The sequence below is a fragment of the Ambystoma mexicanum genome, chromosome 1p (genome assembly GCF_040938575.1).
Source record: "Ambystoma mexicanum isolate Mex_15411 chromosome 1p, UKY_AmexF1_1, whole genome shotgun sequence".
NCBI lineage: Eukaryota > Metazoa > Chordata > Amphibia > Caudata > Ambystomatidae > Ambystoma > Ambystoma mexicanum.
In genome coordinates, this window is record NC_090921.1 from 1,265,254,781 (window position 1) to 1,265,273,532 (window position 18,752).

An 18,752-nucleotide genomic window follows, 5' to 3' on the forward strand; every position below is an offset into this window, starting at 1 on the left:
AGATAAAACAAAAAATAAATAAAACTCCTATCCCCATTATCCTCTCCCAGATGTAAGTGCCTTGAGCAAATCAGCATCTTCTGCTCTTAGACCACTGTACCAGAAGCACCAGAAGCAGGCAGCATTATGTGCCCCCACACCCCAATCACTGTTCCACAAGTGAACCCTCATCCTTCTCTTTGAGAGAAGCTATTCCATTTTATGAAACTACTTCCCACACTCTCAGAACTATTGGACGCCCATTTCCTTTTCCCGGGATAGCTCTACCATCACTGATCATGCACTCCCAGTTCTGCTATACCTTGTGCGGCCTCGTCATCACAGTTCTATGAAAATGGCCAACCATCCTTCTCTCAAACCTGCTTTACCATTCGAGAGCCATCCATCCTTTGCTGTCAGACATGCTGTGCCCTAAGCTAGCACACTACCGTTAACTCCAGGATCAACTATGCAATAACTAACTCTGTCATCTGCTGTGTAAACTGCTGTATCAAAAGCTACCTAAATAGATCACAACTCGGCTGTAACAGGAGTTAGCCCCTATCCTGTTTCCCATACCCTCTGTATCATACGTGAACCACCCACCGACCCCGACCTTAGATCTGCTGTACCGTTAGCCAGCTATACATCCTATACTCTCAGACATGGTGTACAATAAATAAGCCTCCAATCATGTACTCTGAAATCGATGGTAACATGAGCAGACCCCAATCCCTCCACCCAGAGAAATTGTAATATAAGTGAACCACATCCTCCACTCGCAACTAGCTGCATCATGAGTGAGGCACTGATCCTATGCTCCACAACCCTATGAACCATAAACAGGCCAGCATCCCCTGCTCCAATATCTTCTGTGCATTAATCAAGCCAAACCTTCCCTCCCATGTATGGTGCACAATGATGTATATCAGTCCCTTCACTCCCAGGCCCCATCCTCTACTTGTCAAATGTCAGCAAACTCCTGTTGTCTGGAGAAAACTAGCAGTTGAAACCAAACCACATACTCTGAGCTTAGACTGGTGGAGGTAAAAATAACTTCTGCCCAGGCCCTCACTGTGGAAGCTCCTTTCTTCCACTTAGACTATTCCCACACTCGCCCGGCTTGGTAATCACTGACCAGCCACAAAGAGCTCCCATTACCAGTTCTTTGGCTTTTGGAGTGCTGATTAAATTAATTCAGAGGAATGAAATCTTCCCCAGGTACATCAAATTCTTTACTCAACTAGAATGGTTGGATCCTTGCCTTTTTCAAAATGTAAAAGTTAACTTTTGAAAATTCACATTCAAACATACGTATATGTACACAATTTTCATTTTTAAGGAGACAAACTGAATATCGTCAATGGAGTTTTATTGCATCTAGGGACTTTCCAAACCGCTTAGCTGAGGTTCGAATTAAATGTGTGGAGTTACGAAATGTTTGAGAATCACCATTACATCTCAGATTTTCTTCATTGTGTATGACTTATATTTATTAAGTGTTTCGTTACTTTGGAATAATTGGATAGATGGGACCATGGCTTGTTTATTTGTTGGGTTCTTCCCAAGTACCTCATTAAATTTCCGAATATCCGGCTCCAGTATATTTTTATGAGATTCTGTCTAAAGCATCTAAGCTCATTGGAGCGATGGGGCGCCATTAGGGGTGTTGAGAAAGACAAATGTGCAAGTAGATTATGTAAAGATCCTTTGAAATATGAACCATTAAAACATTTAGTAATCTATTGTCTGAACTTAGTGGACTGGAGATTGTCGATATTTGGTACATTTGTCCACAACACAAGTTTCGTGAATGGGTAGCAATTTTGGCTCTGACTTAAGGAGGGCTTTCAAACTTCTCTGGTTATTGCCCCAGTACGATTCCTTAATTCATGAATCTTTAGGTGAATCTTGTTACACTAATAGTTTATTTTACTAAATGTGATAGCAACTAATTTATGGTAAAAAAGCAGCAATGATGACTGCATTTGTTTAGATTATGTTGGGTGCAAGGGTACTTACTATCCTGCTTGCCACACATATTCCTAAACGGTACCAAAAAGGGAGCAACTGCTCCTTTTGGAGTTGACATTTTCCTTCTTTGTACATGGTTTTCCAAGCTATGTGCTTGTTAAACACAGATTAACCCTCTTGATACTGCAGGCTGAACAAAAAAAAACAAAAAAACACAGATATCCTCCACTCCCAGACCTGCAGTACTATGATCAGCCACATCTTCAACTCTCTCACCCACTCCCATCCCCCTGGACAATGAGTACCATGAGCCACCCACAGCCTTTGCTTGTCCTCCTTTTCCAAAACAGATGTACCATGAGCCACCCCTTCCACTCTTCCAAGTCCTACTGTACCATGAATGAGCCCCCATCCTCTGCTCTCTCCACTTCTACCAGCCATGCTGGGTGTCTTCCTTTCACTGTTCCAATATCCCCTTTATCATGAACGATTCCATCCTGCATTATCTCCTCTGCTCAGACTTATTGCACCATGCTGTACTATTATTGACTCTTATCCTCCATTCCCAGTCCCACTGTACCATGAGTGCACTGTAGTTTCTGCAGCACACAGCCTTGTGGAGTGCTGTCATGCCATCCCGGGAGCGGAAGTCGATGTGGGCACCTCCCAAGCAGAGCATCCGAATGACCTCGATGGTACCATCCTGCTGAGAGGCCAGTGTCAAAGGGGTCTCTGGAGACGGAGACAAAGAGCAACATGTTTTGTAAAGAAAGTGCCAATAGACATAGTTGTAGATTATAGACACATGCACCTGATAGTGTTCACACACAATCACAGATAGTCAAATAATATAAAACACAATATGTTACTTACCTGTAACCCCTTTTCTCCAGGATTTCGTATCTTTAATTGATTCACATGCTGTGAATATTCCCTGTCGTCAGGCTGGGAATACTCGGTAACCTAGAGCAGTTTATTTTTAAAACTGAAACTGCAGTCACTTTAGTGCTCTAGCATAGTCATTTTTGGGTCGTATTACATAAAGCCAATAGAAAGGGTTCCCTTAGCTCTACCCCTGGAGGCCATCTTCAGATTGGGCATAGCACGCGTAAAGTGGCAATATGAGCCAAGAAGAGCCAAGTGGATCAGGCGGGAGGGCTGCATGTGAATCTATGAAAAATACCAATGCCGGAGAGCAAGAGTTAATGGTAGGTAATGTATTCCTTCTCCAGCATTGGATCGTTCATAGATGCACATGCTGTCTGGATAGACTAGAAAGCAGTACCACATAACCATAACAGGCAGAGGCAAGCTTCATGTAAAAAGACTTACCACAGGAAACATTCAATTTACGCAAACAGGTTTCATAGAACTTCCTGGCCGACCCTGGACTCTGCCATAGAATCCCTCTCGACACAGTGAACCCTTTTAAAGGTGTGCACAGACTTCCAGGTCACGGCCCTCCAAATGTCCAGCAGGGGGACCTGGAGAGGAAAACTGTTGTGGTGACAACTGTCTTTTTAGAATGAGCTCTGGGCTTGCCTGGGAGAGGGCTGCAAGCCACCTGATGACAGAAGGATATGCAGGATGAAAGCCATCTGGCAACGGATGACTTGAAAAGTGAGTTCCCCATTCCGGAGGGAATGAAAGTCACAAAGAGCTGAGAGGTCTTCCGGAACGACTTCATGCAGGGGATGTAATATTTCAAAGCTCGCACCACATGCAGAAAATTCAGAGAGTGTTCCGCAGGTGAAGAAGGTGAACCGAGGGAAACAAATAATGCCACTGATTCATTCAGGTGAAATGTTGAAGGAACCTTACACACAAATGAAGGGTTATTGCACAACACCACCTTGGACTTATCGGAAACCAAGTAGGGTGGTTTGCAGGAAAAAGCATGAGTCTTGCCCACACTTCTAGCCAACGTGATGGTGATCAGCAGAGCAGTCTCCCAGGACAGGAGTCTTGGAGAGACTTTATGCAGAGGCTCAACGGGTGGTCTCATGAGCCTTGAGAGGATGACATTCAACTCAAAGTCTGGGGCCAGCCGCCAGATCGGCGGGAAGCAACAAAACAGTCCCTTGAAGAACTCCTTGACCAAGCTTGGGGACCACAAAGAAGGTGTGAAAGAGGAGCAAGTATAGCATGAGATAGCCGCATGTTGCACTTTGATGGAGGAATGCAGATATGGTAGGACTTCCTTAGGTTGTATGTTGAAAGGGTCACGGCCCAGCGCCGTACATCAACCGGAAAACACATTTCCATTTACTCATGTAATAGGCAAATGTGGATGAAGTGGAGGCTCTAGCTAGAATGTCCCTATATAGTATTGTGGCAGCGGAATATCGCAAATTCTATGAGGGTCAGGTTCAGAGAGGCCAAGTCCTGGTGTAACACTGCACCGTCACTCATGGAATGCAAATTACACAGAGGAGGCTGATTCAGCAGTAGGACAGAAGACAGGGCGAGGAGGTTGGAGTACCAGAACTGTCTCTGCCAGGTTGGGCCACTAAGACCAATTTGCACTGATGTTGTCTGAAGACACTTAACACCCAAGCCACCAGGGTGATCGGAGGAAAAGCGTACAGAATTTCCCCTCCCAGGGGAATGTTAAGGCATCTTCCAGGCTCTCCGAATGAGGGAACCTCTTGGCAAAAGCCAGGCACCTGCTATTGCGTGGGTGGTGAAGAGGTAGATTTCATGGGTACCCCTTCGAAGGACGATTCTGCAGAGTTGAGACTCCTGGAGCTCTCATTCATCAAAGGAGCTGAGTTCCCTGCTGAAGGAATCCACCATCGTGTTTGAACACCCGGGAAGTGGAAAGGAATGAGAAACTTGTTCTGGTCCAGTACCCAGTGCCACAGAGCCTAGGGAGAGAGGTTCTGGTGGCCCCCTGCTTGTGGATATAAAACATTGTGGTGGTGCTGTCCATGAAGATCAACACTACTTTAATGATGAATTGATGCAGGAAGGACCTTAGGGCCAAAAACAGTGCACGTAGCTGATGCAGGAAGGACCTTACGGCCAAAAACAGTGCACGTAGCTCCAGAAGATTGATGTGAAGAGTCTTCTTGTGTGTCCAGAGACCCCTGGCATGTAGATTCTCTGTATGCGCGCCCCACCCCTCCTGAGAGGCATCTGTTGTGATAGTGACTTGATATGGAGGCAGTGAACGGGAGCACCTTGCACAAGATGGACTGACCACCATTGCAGAGCACTTTGAATTATTGCGGCAGAGGAATCTGCAATGTTGAAGGAGAGAAACGCACAAGCACATCATCCCTAAAAGGGACTTCAGGAGACGGACTGATGCCATCGACATCCGGGAGAGTTAGAGGACTTTGCCAAGAAGGGACCACACCCTCTCCGCCTAGGGTGCGACCATGCAAGAACGTGTGTCCAGATGAGCCCCCTAACAGAGCGTTTGCTGAGACGGGGTCAGACAGGATTTTGGAAAGTTTACAGAGAATCCTAAGGACTGTAAGCATTGGATAGTCCTTGCAGTATGGCAGGTAGCTAGGGGGAAAGAATCCACCCGCAAAAGTCAGTCTTTGAGGTATGGGCAGAGGTGTGCACTTGTGCGATGAAGGTGTGCAACCACCAGGGCCAGGCATTGGGTGAACACTCTCAGGGCTGACTAGAGACTGAAGGGCAGCACCTGAACTGGACATGGCGACCTTTGCTGTGAAGAGCTGGTAGTGGTGGTGTTTATGATGAATAGGGATGTGGAAATATGTATCCTCTAGATCTAAGGATGCAAGGAAATCCCCTTCTTGAAGCTGAGATAAGACATGCTGTAGAGTCACCATCCTGAAGGTTTGAGCCATGAGGAATGTATTGAGGACCTGAAGTTCAAGTTTGGGTCCCCAGCCTCCTGATTTCTTTTTCTACTAAAAGGTACCTGGAGTATATTCTGTTCCCACTGACTCGATGGGATGTGTTCAATGGTCCCTTTTGACAGGAGTGATTGTACTTCTTGTAGTAGTGGGGGTGCATGCTGCTCTACCTCTTGCAAGGGAGGAATCGTGGGTGGTCTCTTGACAAACTCCAGTGTGTGACCCTGCTGGATGAGGGATAACACCCATCTGTCTATGGTGATGGCTTGCCACTGGATGACTAATTGGGAAAGTCTCGCTCCCACTGGGGTGTGAAAGTGGGGGGATGTGTCCCAGGTGAGTCACCTCTGCTTGGTCGTCTGGCTCCTGGTGTGCAAGAAGCCACAGCAGTGCTGGTTTCTTTAGTAGGATTAGCACTTTATTTTATAGTTGTCCGCTGCTGAGTACGTTGGGGGCCTGCATGATGGGGCGCAGTACAAGGGGTGGTAATCCCTTGATGTTCTGGAGAAGTGGGGCTTCCCTGATCGAAAGGACTGGCAATGTTGCTGCAGAATGCTGAGAGAACGTGCTGTCTCTGTGTCAGCCTTCATGGTTTTTAATGTGTTGTTAACTTTCTTGCCAAATCAGTATTCGCCATTAAAGGGCATGTCCACCACCTTTGCTTGGGCTTCTGCCAGAAGTTGATGGCCTTGAGCCGACCTTGCCTGTGTGAGAGAGCACAGTTGCCAAGCTGCCTGAAGCCGGTGTCAGCTATGTCCACTGACATGGAAATTGCATGGTCCGAAGCTGCTTTGCCTTTGCGAGAAAGACAAACGCCTCTTCCTACTTTTTGGCCAGAAGGAATTAAAGAATCTGGCTCATCTTGAACCAAAGTTCTCTTTTGTACCTGGACAGAATGGCCATTGCATTAGCTGTCTAGATGGTGGCAGCAGCTGTCAAAATGACGCATTTCCCAAAAGCATCCAGATGCTTGCCCTCTTTATCTGGGGAAACAGAGCATGGCGAGGAGGGGCTGGATGAACATTTGGGGGCTGCTGCTGGCACTACAGAGTGTGGAGTGGGTTGTGACCTCAGACATTTAGTAGCAGAATCTGGCACCTTGTACTTTTTATGGAACCTCTCCTTTAAGGGGTTGCAGAGGATTGATTGGTCATGGTCAACAGACTGCCCTCCCATATGTCTTCCATCATCGGAATTGCGACAACCGATTTCCTGGGTTGCTCAAAAAGATGGTAGAGCCTAGAGGAAACCCTCTTTTTTCTGTTCCTCTGGAAAAAGGCAAAACATATTTTTGTGGCCCTTGATGTCAGAGCATGGAAGTATCTGATTTCATCTGGCGGAGAATCCCAGAGAGGAACATCATCTGGCTCGCCAACCCCAGGCACCAGGTTATCAAATTCAGCTGTGCCGGTGGTATGCATGGAGGCATCCACCTGGGACACATACTCCTCGGATTCTGTGTCAGTAAGATTGTGCACCAGGACAGGAGGTAGCTGGTCCCTGGGCAGACGGGATGGTGCTTTGAGAAAACCATCGGCAACTTGTTGCAGTGTGGATGGGCCAGGTAGCCTCCTTGCAGCTCAGACACCGAGGACTGCTAAGTGGTTAGAATGTCCATGGAGATACCCCTAGTATGCTCCACGGGAGGGGCATAAACCTCAGATGGCCAGAATGAAAGGAAGCACCCCCACTGGCACAGGAACTGCCCTGCGGGGGCAAGGCGACTTAGGGCTAGGCTGAACAACCTCCATATCATCGTCTGAGAAAACCCCTACACGGCCCCCGAGGTCGGAGTCAAGGCTAGGCTGAAGAATTTCTTCAGGCGGGATCGACAAGGAGCTTGATGTAGCCAGTGTTACCCCCAGGGTCAGTGGAAAAGGACGTTGAGCCCTAGGTAAGGCAGCCAGAGCTGATGGATGCAGGGCGGCAGTTGCCGGCAATGAGATGGCAACCGTCGGCAAGGCCTGTGACAGCAGATACAGAGGTTCAATAGCCAATTACATTGTCAACGGTATGGCAGGCTGTGCCTTGTGGCTCGTCGATGGGATCGTGGTTGATCATATGTTCACAGTTGTCAACGCGGTCATCGACAGGACGTCAGCCAGATTGTAGCTGACTCATTGACGAGGAGTTGGCTTGACACGCCAATGGAGCCATAGATGAAGACTTGGATTCCTGGCTCGTCGATGTTCTGCCGTGGGCCGTTGACATAGTCATGGATGAGGAAGCTGACTCGACGTGTTTAGTCACCTACGCTGTCGACGAGGAGTGCTTCTTCGATGAAGATGCAGAGGTTGAAGTTGAGTCTGTCGCCAGAGCCAACATCTAGGCCCCCTTGGAAGAGGTTGACTGGGCCTTCCAAGACTTCCTTCCACTGAAAGCATCCTTGTGCGAGCTAGACCTCTTGGAAGAGGGAGCACATTAGACACGCCTGCTCTGTCTGAGTGAGGCATGACTCTGGACTGAGGCCAAATCAGAGGCATCCCAACACATAACATGCAGTCAAAAATCTTAAGATGGCCTCCAGGGTTGGAGCTAAGATAACTCTTTTCAATTGGCTGTGGGCAATTGGGCCCAAATATGACCATACTAGAGCACTAAAGTGACTGCAGTTTCCATTTTAAAAATAAACTGCTCAATGTTACTGAGGATTCCCAGCGTGATGACAGAGAATATTCAAACAGCATGTGAATCGATGAAAAATCCAATACTGGAGAACTTACAGTATACACAGACACATAGAATTTGGATGCACCATGCTCTCCCTTGAACAGAGTTTAAAACCCAAGATTCAGTCTTAAACATGCCCACACACAAACAATCAGCCTCCTAGTGCGCGCACACAGGCACATGAGCACACACAAACATAGACAGTGATAGGAAGAGAAGCTGCCAACCCTCCCCATGGTTCCATTGGGGGCAGAACTGCCCCACTGTGTCCCTGCAGGGGCTTGTGCCGCCTGCATTTGCCGTGGGTGTGTGCCACTGGAAAGGTACACATCAAAGAGTCTCCAATGTACAGCTGTGCACCAATGGCTGATCTAGAAGGCAAAGTGCAGGAATTCCAAGCTCTGACACGCCATACAGGATTAAAGGTAATGGCAGCCCCAGACGTGTCCAGTGGGATAACTGAACAGGTTGAGTAAGAGGAATTGGAGGTAGTCAAAGTGTGGTACCAATGACAGATTGGTCCGATGAGGCTACGAGCAAAGACCGGACAGCTTGAGTGGAACCCAGGGAGATGGAGGAGCAAACTGGTGAAAGAGTATCTATGGACATAAGTGAGCATCACAGGTTGTATCCGTGGTGGTATCATCCTGTGAATCTCTGCCAGTGAAAGGAAAGGCCAATTACGGAATCAGAGGCAGGATGGCCAAGGGGAAGCAGCAGATGATGTGGAAAGCAGAACCACCTTGGGTCTGCAGGTCACAGAATCCCCAACAGGGGTCCCAGAGAAGATCAAACACCATGAGAGGAAGAGCAAAAAGTGGTGCAGGATGAAGACAAGGGGAGGACATCTCAGAAGGTAAAGAAGAGATTTTCTTCATCTGAACCGTCTAAGGGGCGGAGCGAAAATGGCATTTCCAACCAAGATGCACTGCAAGTATCCAAGGAAAAGGCATGCTGGTCTTAATTGAAGCGCTGCACCGTGAATGTGATAGTTCATTCGCAGCTCAAGGCACTCCGAAAACTGCAGTCACTCTCACCTGCAAATGTTGCATATTTACATTTGGATGGTCTCAATCCATTTCCCATGAAGAAGCATAAAAAGTGGAGGTGTGCCATGGGCAGAAAAAGATACACTAACATTTCTACATAGAAAAGGTTACGAAAGACATGTTGCCTGGATGTGACATCACTGAGGCTGTAGAAGAAGTAAACATTGGATTCAGTGTATATGTCCAATAGGTTTCCAATCTCCATTGCCAACATGACACACTCTTTTTGGGAGTGGGATGCCTGAAAGGTTAACTGGTAAGTCTGCATATCGATGGCACCTTACAGCCATCAGACTCATACGCAGGTGAGTCTTTTTCCACTTGCATCAAAAAGTCCAGGAAGAACTTGACAAGCAGGAATGTGAAGATATCATGGAACAAGTGACAGGGTCTACTCCGTGACAGGGTCTACTAGCAACGCATGCCACATCAGAACGTTCTCAACTCACTGGGGCCTACACCAGTACAAAAGGCCCATTTTCAGGGTCTCCTCGACGGCTGAAGTGTTTCAGTGCACCATAAACAGTGTTCTAGCAGGGCTGCAGGGTGTGCTGAATGTCAACAATGACATACTAATTTACACCTCCAATGAGGCTGGACATATCACATGTTTTGCAAATGTACTCTAGAGGCTACAGGAGCAAGACTTAACACTCAAAAGAGCGAAATTTTAATTTCTTGAAACGAAAATCAACTCCTTTGGCTGTGTTTTACAGGCTTCTGGCCCGTTGGCTGACCCAGCAAAAGTCAAAGATGTACACCTGATAGCACCTCTCTGCAGACAGTTTATCAAAATGTCAGCCTATTTGTCAGAGCCCCTCCATAACGTGACCATAAAGGCCACTTTCTGGGTTGGGATTGCTATCAAAGAGTCTGCATTTCAGTACACATAGGAGACATTGACGGCCGGTGCAACCGTAGCATTTTTTGACCTGGCTTGGTCACCAGAGATTGTGGTGGATGAGTTTCTTCGTCCTTGCTGTAGTATAGACTTAAAAGGACAAAAATGTCACTGCCCTTCCCATTGCATACCAGAGGAGGGCCATATCTGATACTGAACAAAGCTATTCTCATCTTGAGCGGGGGGGGGGGGTTCAGGCGCCCCTGTGGGGTTTCATACCTTGCCATGTATATGACTATGGTCAGCCAGTATTCATTATCATGGACCACAAGCCATTCCGATAATGTCTGAGTTCTCTCTTCACCCTCCAGCACGCCTTGAAAAGCGGATGCTCCAACTTCAGGAATTGCTTTACTCTATCACCCCAGAAACGATAATCTGGCTGATTATTTATCACACCATCTCAGCACACAAATTCTAGGCCCAAATACCAAAATCCAGGCAGCAGAAGACTATGTGTACATGGTCACCATTGTGGCCATTCCTGTCTCCAAGATGACTGCAGAATTAGCCAATGCTTTGGCAGATAAACATTTTGTCATAGTATTGAATACAGTCTGATTAAGCCAATGGAAAGCCCAGATCCAGCTTCAAGAACACCAGATGACAGAAGCAAATAACACACTGCTGAGTGTGGTGAAAGTCAATTATGAACTAATGAGTTCCATAGAAGGCCTGCTAAGGGGCTAAAGTATTGTAACAGCGACCTCATTGATCCCCATGGTGCTAGACCTGGTGCACAAAGGATATTAAGCTTCGGTCAAGACTAAAGCTCATTTGAAAGAAAAGGTATGGTTCCTAGGTCCCAAAAATAAATGGGACGGCCACCCCCAATTCTATCACCGCCAAAGAGCAGGGAGCCATGGACAAACCTTAGCAGGTATTTTGGTTCCATCAACACAGATAACGCTTCTTAATCATCACAGACCAATGGTGCAGATATCCAGAAGTAGTGTTTGTGCACTCTGCTGCAATAGGAGATGTCATATACATATTAGAGAAAGTATTTGCTACACACGGTTTGCCAAAGGAAATGAGGAAATGAAAACCGACTGTGGAACCCCTTTTCAAGGGACAGAGTTTCAGCAGCTCCTGTCCTCATGTGGTTCAAACACAAATGCATCCCACTGTCTGGCCTCAAGCTAACAGTGATGCAGAAAGATTCGTACGCACGTATAACAAAATGGTTTACATAGCTTAAGGACAGGGACAGGAAAATATTTATAGGAATTCCTGAGGAAATAACATTACTCCACATGCCTCAACAGGAGCGTCACCAGGCGAAACCCTCATGGGGCTCTGCATAAAGGGTACATTACCAAATCATCAGTTGCAGGTAGTGCCCCAAATTAAGAATGTGGTGGTACGAGGACCGTCAACAGAGGCGTTGCTAGGGGGGGTAAGGGGGCTATAGCCCCTGATCTTTTGGTTGTAGCCCCGGATAGAATCTCAGGAGCTACAGCCAAACGACTAGCTAGCCCCCAGTCCCAACAGTTCCGACATCATCTTAGCCCCAGGTCTTTTCCAGACCTAGCAACTCCCCTGACCGTCAATGTTGGAGAGAGTGACAGATGCTACACTGTACCATCAACAATTTGAAGAAAAGTACTGGTAAAGACTAGACAACACATCAATAAGATGCGCCTTCCATTCGATCAACTATCATGCCTCATACTGGAAGTAAAAGGGCTCATGATCAGCGCCCACAGAGACTTTCAGACGATTATCAGAAAATACAGTTTCTTCAGAAAGCGAAGGGAAGGTCACTGTCCTATCAACGAGCCAGAGGAAGGAAATGTCTAGAGATGATAAAGAGCAAGCAACATGAGATTCACCAAGGTCAGTCAGGGACAAGGAAAACTTTCAGAAACCAACTGCCCAGAATAACCAGACGGAGCACCAAGGTGGAGTGACACAACCAGAGGCTTTAGCAGCTCCTGCCATAGAAAAGTATTCTAAAAGTGCTAGCAGGGTTCTTCTCGCGCGACTTGAAAACGAAGTGCTGTATAACAAAGAAAAATGTGCGTCTGCAGTAACAGTTGAAAGTCTGATTCTGATTGTTGGTCTGTTGTGATTCTGATTGTTATGTAATAGTTGTTTTACATCACTGTGTTTTCTATATTATTATATTGGGGAGAAATGTTACGTTCTTACATGTATGTGTGCAGGATTTTGGAGTTAAAATAAATAAAAGGACTGCACACATTCGGGGTGGCCAGACCCGAAGTTACCACCTATCAGCACTGTGTGCCTCACTATTCTGCCCTGTACCTATCTGGGGATCAATGCTCACTGCATGTCGGACAGCCTCCCAACAGTATACTCTGAAGAGTACCTAAAGAAACTGCGTATTTAAGCAGAAAGGGGGATCATTTGGTCAGTTAATTCCCCAGCATCTCTGCAGGGAAGTTTGACTGGGCATTAAAGACAGAATGGGAGGGCTCTGGGATATGGAAAAAATGGAATGTCAAAAAAGGAAGTGTACGGAATGGTGATCACAGGGAGCTGATGGTATCTTAGTGAACGGGACTAAACAAATTAGCAAGATTGTTAGGTTTGAGACTGCCAGAAGTGATGGCAGAGAGCTCTAAAGAAAGCCTTCAAGAGGGATGATCATTGATACATGGCCTGAAGCAAGGATGGAATGAGCTTCAAGGTGTCAAGTGGGGTGAAACAAAGTTTAATAGCTTCACAAGGAAGGGGAGCTAAAATGAGTGGTATCCTAGCAAAAAGTCAGTTGAATGTAAGCATAACAAATCCATTTGGTTCAAACAAGATGGGCATAACAAACCAAAAGTTATGGGTGCTGCGACTTGAAGAAATGTTCAAGCTCCTGCATAGGGTGTTTTGCACTAAGGAGGGTTCAAAAGAGGAAACGAAGGAGCTGGCGATTTCATCCTAGATCGCCACAAACATAGACAATTCAGCATCTGCCACCTTTAAACATTAGTATGTAGCAAGCAGAACCCTGAGAGGAGGGTCGTCTTTCTGAAAATGTGGATGTTATATGCAGGGCGCATGAGTTTGAGAGCTCGTGCTGGCATAGATTTTACATTAGTACACGGCGCAAGTGATTCTCAGTGTCACAAATGCACCAATTGGTGCGTTTGCAAGCCTTACCCGACGGTAAGGCTGCACATGCTATTGCGCGTCCCTCACGCCGGTGTTCACTTCTTTTTTTTCAGGCCACCATGAAAAGGGAGAAGGGACTACATGTAGTCCCTTCTCCCTGTTCCATGGAGGCCAATTTTTGTTCACTATGGCCGCCACAGAAAGAGAAAACAGACTACATTTTCTGGTCCACTGTGGCCATTTTTAAACTTTTTTTTCCAGCTGCCAAAAGCAACGTGTCTCGCCGAAACAACAGAACACCATTGGTACCCCGGTCTAATGGGCCAGGGTACTAATGGCAATAGGCACTTTGTCTGCGGGGCCATTACTGCATCAGGTAATTACCTTATGCGGTAATGGGTGCAGGCTCAGGGCTTATTATTTAAATAATGTCACATTCTGAGGGTATTTAACAAGTGCAAAGTGAGGTTAGCACCTTGAAACACTTGTGTATAGGCGCGTTACAAATACCATATCATATCATATCATATCATAAATGCTTGAGGAGGTGGGCATTATTGCTATTAGAACAATCCATCAGTGAGGGAAAAATATTTTGTTCAAAACTAGGAGAGACAAAGGAGAAATATTGGAATGTTGGCACAAAGAACTTATATCAGCCATTAGTACCCGGTGAGCGGGGTGTGACGGCCTCCCAGCCAATAGGGAGGCTCAGAACAGGTTCTTTACCAGACAGTAAGAGTGGGAGGCCACCATCTTCCCTCACTTGGAATCAGGTAAGTGTTTCCCCCCGAATCCCCTGCACCTTAGCCTACCCCACTTTTCCACATCTCCAACTCCTCCTTACCCCACTTACCTTGCGCTCCCACGTCCCTCGCAGGTACCGGGAACACTGGTGTTGCCGGCGCATCCCTGATCTGGCAATGGATACCATGGAAAGGGAGAAGGGACTACATGTACTTTCCTTCTCCAGGATCCATGGCAGTTGTCTTGATTAGTAGATTTTATCTCACGCTGAGAAATGGTAAACGCATTGTTTCTCAATTTAAGATAAAAACGCTATAAGTACCACGTTACAATGTGTTGGGCTACACACCAGCAATAAACCCTCACAGGGGGGCATTACTGGTCAGGTAATGCCCCAGGGCTTATGTTAAAGCCCACACGAAACTGATCCCCCTGTCTGCTCGGGATATATTGCTTTATTATTTTCCTCTGCCAGTGCATTGAACTGCCAAATTCCAATGTTCATATATGAGAGGGGCACTGGACATGGATTTGTGTCTTCACTGGATGGCACCCAAACGGCCTGAGATGGCACTGAACGCGGCCACTGACCTCTGAATACTGTACACAGTCTTTTAGAGGCAGCAACAAGGAAAAGAATTAGATTTATAAATCTACACATAAATGGACACATAATATGGCAACCAGTAGGTTCAAGCACAAGCGCTCTTAGTGCACAGGCAGGCACATGATCTTGTATTGTTATGGATGAAACATTATGGAAGGTGGTAGTAAACGAGGGGTAGGGAAGGCACAACGGTCTCCACAGGAAAGGTCTACTACTAGTTAACATAGATGCTATGGAATAGCTCAAAGACTCATCGATCAATATTCTGAGAAAGAAGCTGTGGTCATTTTGAAGGGAGGAGTTGTAGAGAGCTATAGAATACATGAACAATGCTCCAGGGAGAGATGGTGGCAGAGAATTTGGCCTCAGCAAAAGTAAAGCCTGATGTGGTGAGGGGCAAACTGTTCAAGGAGATTAAGAATGGGAGAGTTATTCTTGGGGAAAATCCTCAATGTAGGGAGCAGCCCTTCCTGGCCCTGCCTGCGCTATTGAAGGGAGAACTGGCATTTTGCTCCACACCTCGCAATCATGCATGAGCAGAAAATGCCCGATTTATCTCTGCTGTGCAGTTATAATGTATGGTGAAGAGAAAAGAAGGTCAAATGCCTTTATGTTCCCTTTCACCCATCCTCATCGGCGCAGCTGTGCATCCCCCACACCTCAACTACAACGCCCACCCTCTGCAACAAAAAAACAATTTGTGAGGCCTAACAGAGGTTCTACACAGGTAGAGCAACTAGTATCCACGATGACTGTGCCAGGTATGCTGTGGTGCCGAATTTACCAAGAAAAGCTGCAGAGTCATGGTGATCACTGTGTCGTCAGAATCGTCATAAGTGCCGGCTTTCAAGATTTGGCTGTTGTATGCGCCCAATGCTGGAAATAAGATCCACAGCCGTAGGGCCCAAGAGAATTAGCAAACATGAGTAGAAAACACAGAAAGCATGGTCTGCATTTTTAAAACACATTTACCAAGCACAGACTAAGGCTGGATTTAGCCCCGAAGAAAGTGTACGGAGAAGTCCGGCATTACCCCCTTCTGCGGCGTGAGGGTGAAAGCTTTAGTTAGCCTGGAGAACAGCAGAATTGCCTATTCTTCCTTGGACAAAGCAATCAAATTGATCAGTGATTGGGGCAACTTTTTTTTGTTTTCTGGATATGGAGTTTGATGGATGAATATACCTTAATAAGCCAATGCGACCTGTGTGCTCTCTGTCGTTCACACTTGCAGAGGCCTTTGTCACTTTTCTGGAGATAGTATTTCAGAAGCACTTGTGATCAGAAAACAAGCTGCCTATCTGGACGAAATTCTTCCATGGCATAAGGGGCTGGGCAATGGGTAATGTCAGAACTTGCTGACGGAATTTCAGGACTTGTTAAAGGAGTTTTGGGTGTCACTGGTTCTAGAAAGAAAACAGGGCTCAAGCCGTTTTTGAGATTTTTGGAGATTTAGATGAAGCCAGAATGAATATTGTCCAGACTTCCAAACAGTGCAGCTACCAGCTCACAGGGACTAGTGGGAGAGGTTATGGCAGCCAAAAAAGATACAGCTTGAGAAAATACAACAACGGTTATGACATATGAACTTATATGCAAAGTGGGTGCCACAAAGATAGCTTTCATCAGGAGCTTATCTTGAGTCAAATGGGAATCTGAGCAGTGTGCTAAAGGCAGGCCAAATCCCTGGCAGTTGGTCATGAAGCACACCTCTAAGTTTGTATGTGTTTCTTTAGGGCCAGGAGCTAAAAAAAAAAAAAAAAACAAGAGAATGACGTTCAACGTGGACAAGTGGTGCCGATTGTGAAAAAATAAGTAACCGGTGACAGCAATATTTAGAAGCTGTATGGGGTTTTGCTCTGCAACGCCAACTGCATCATGCAGTCCGGGACATGGTGCATAGCATGAGCTGACAGCACCGTTCATTGTGGTCAATGTCAGCGGATGAATTCCAGATGTGGAATAGACGCTGAGGCCAATGCTGCAGGACCTGTTGACATCGTGCGTAGAAAGACATTATTGGTTATTTTCAAATGGGATGATGCATTACATTAAATGGAGGCATAAAAGCAAAGTGTAGTGTTTTTACGCCTCCGTGTAATGCTCTGCACCATGTTCATGCCTTCTCAAGGTGTGGGGGATGGGAAGGCAAAGCAACTCCCCTTTTCTTTTCTCCTTTTTGGAAGAGCGGGGTTTTTTTTCCGCATGTATGGGATTTTCATGCAGGCATATAAATAAGGATTCCTATGGCATATACCTCACATTTACAGCTGGTAAACAGCAGGCGGATTTCATAAGAATCCCTTATAAAACGATACATGTGATTTGCAGGCAGCATTTTATATTTCACAAAGTGGAAAGTAGAAGTGAAGAGTAAAGCCATTTTGCCTTGATTTACTCTTCACGATTACACTTCACTTTGTGAGTAGTGAAACTTGCATGCAGGGGACCAGCAAAATATAAGTGCAAGCATTGGTGGTCTCCTGCGTGCAATTAGCATTTTCAAAATGGCACCTATACCTCCTAGAGAGGTTATTAGCTATGTCGTAAGGAATGGCGCATTGAAAGACGTAGAGAACATTCTTGCAGAATAGGGCACAAAAAAGAAGACTATTTGAAGGAGGCGCAAGAAGACAGAAGGAACAGTGCAACTAATTAATTGATTCATTTGATTGGGAAAGAGTCTGTGCTTGCCAAGATTAGTGCTAGAACGGCTGGACCAGACTTTTATTGGCAGGGCTTTGGGGCTATGAACAAACGTGTTGAAATCGGGTATAGAATGTTAGAAAGTTGGACCATGAAAAGGGGATGAACGGCTGACAAGCAGAAAACAATGCAAATATTATTTGTTAGAAAGGGTTTGGGTACTTAGAGCTTATTTATGGAGACAATTTTGTTCATGTTTTTGGGGACTTTTATAGTGCTAGGGTTTACAGGGGGAAGAAAGAAAAAAATGTTGGGAGAGAAGAATGTGGGGTTGAGACAGTGTGTGACTAGCCTTGCTGACATAGAGCAAAGAAAAAAGGGTAACTTTGCGAGAAAGAGTTTCCACTGAAAGTTGTGCATTTGCAGCTTAGAACAATGAACACATGGGAAAATCAATCTCCATTGCAGGAGTCATGTGAATATACATCAGGATGTAAAGACGAACATTGAAGGCATGATGCAAGATATTAAAAGCCTCATGTGTAAAGGAAATTGTAACATTTAAAAGTGTGAGTTTTCTGTGCATGAAGAAAGACTGTGTTAAGCGCAAAATGTAATTGTCTGAGGAGATTCACAGGCCCAGGACTGCACACCTCTCGCCTACCTTATATCTATCTAAACCATCTTTTTGAAGCTACAGCAGTGACCAGGAAGGAATTTATGGTGTGTTAGGGCCAGTAACTGGGTAAATAAAGGCAGCCCTTAATGGGTTGACCTATCTAAAATTCTTGGTTTTAAAACTCAAATTCGTGGTCCCTATCCTCTCTGTGAGCTAATGGCATTTGATGTACACCAGAAGGTGCTTTATGAGTCAGGGGTGGAGTGTCTTCAGCTGCATCAGGAGATAAGCAGACCCAGGGTATGGCCATTGCCTTTGCAAGAATGTTAATGAATTTACATCGGGCTAAAATCAAAAAAGGAAGCAGATGGACAGATCACATGTTCGGTTGAAGAAGAGAAATGTAATGTGGAATTGAAGGAAAAATATGTATATCATTATTTTGCCACAAGTTACACAGATGATCACATTTTGTTCATTTTCTCAGGGACTATAAGGGGCACAGAAATCGTTCAAATAAATATTCAACTTTGGGAACAGGAGTTAAAACATAAAACGTTTTTCTCGCTCCCCAGAAAATGTAGAGCAGAGATTTTGGGAGATAATAGCTCAGTGAATTATTTAACTGTATGTAAAATGGTGTGACACTGACATT

At 45.8% G+C, this 18,752-nt stretch overlaps 1 protein-coding gene across 1 annotated transcript in view; it reads right to left on the bottom strand.

The window, feature by feature from the left end:
- Positions 1 to 18,752, bottom strand: part of SHANK1 (SH3 and multiple ankyrin repeat domains 1) — a 2,604,687-nt gene that overhangs the window by 1,862,481 nt on the left and 723,454 nt on the right. Inside the window, exon 6 of the mRNA XM_069605116.1 lies at positions 2,534 to 2,685. Within this exon, the coding sequence (XP_069461217.1) occupies positions 2,534 to 2,685 (152 nt within the window). The remainder of the gene's footprint in view (positions 1 to 2,533; positions 2,686 to 18,752) is intronic.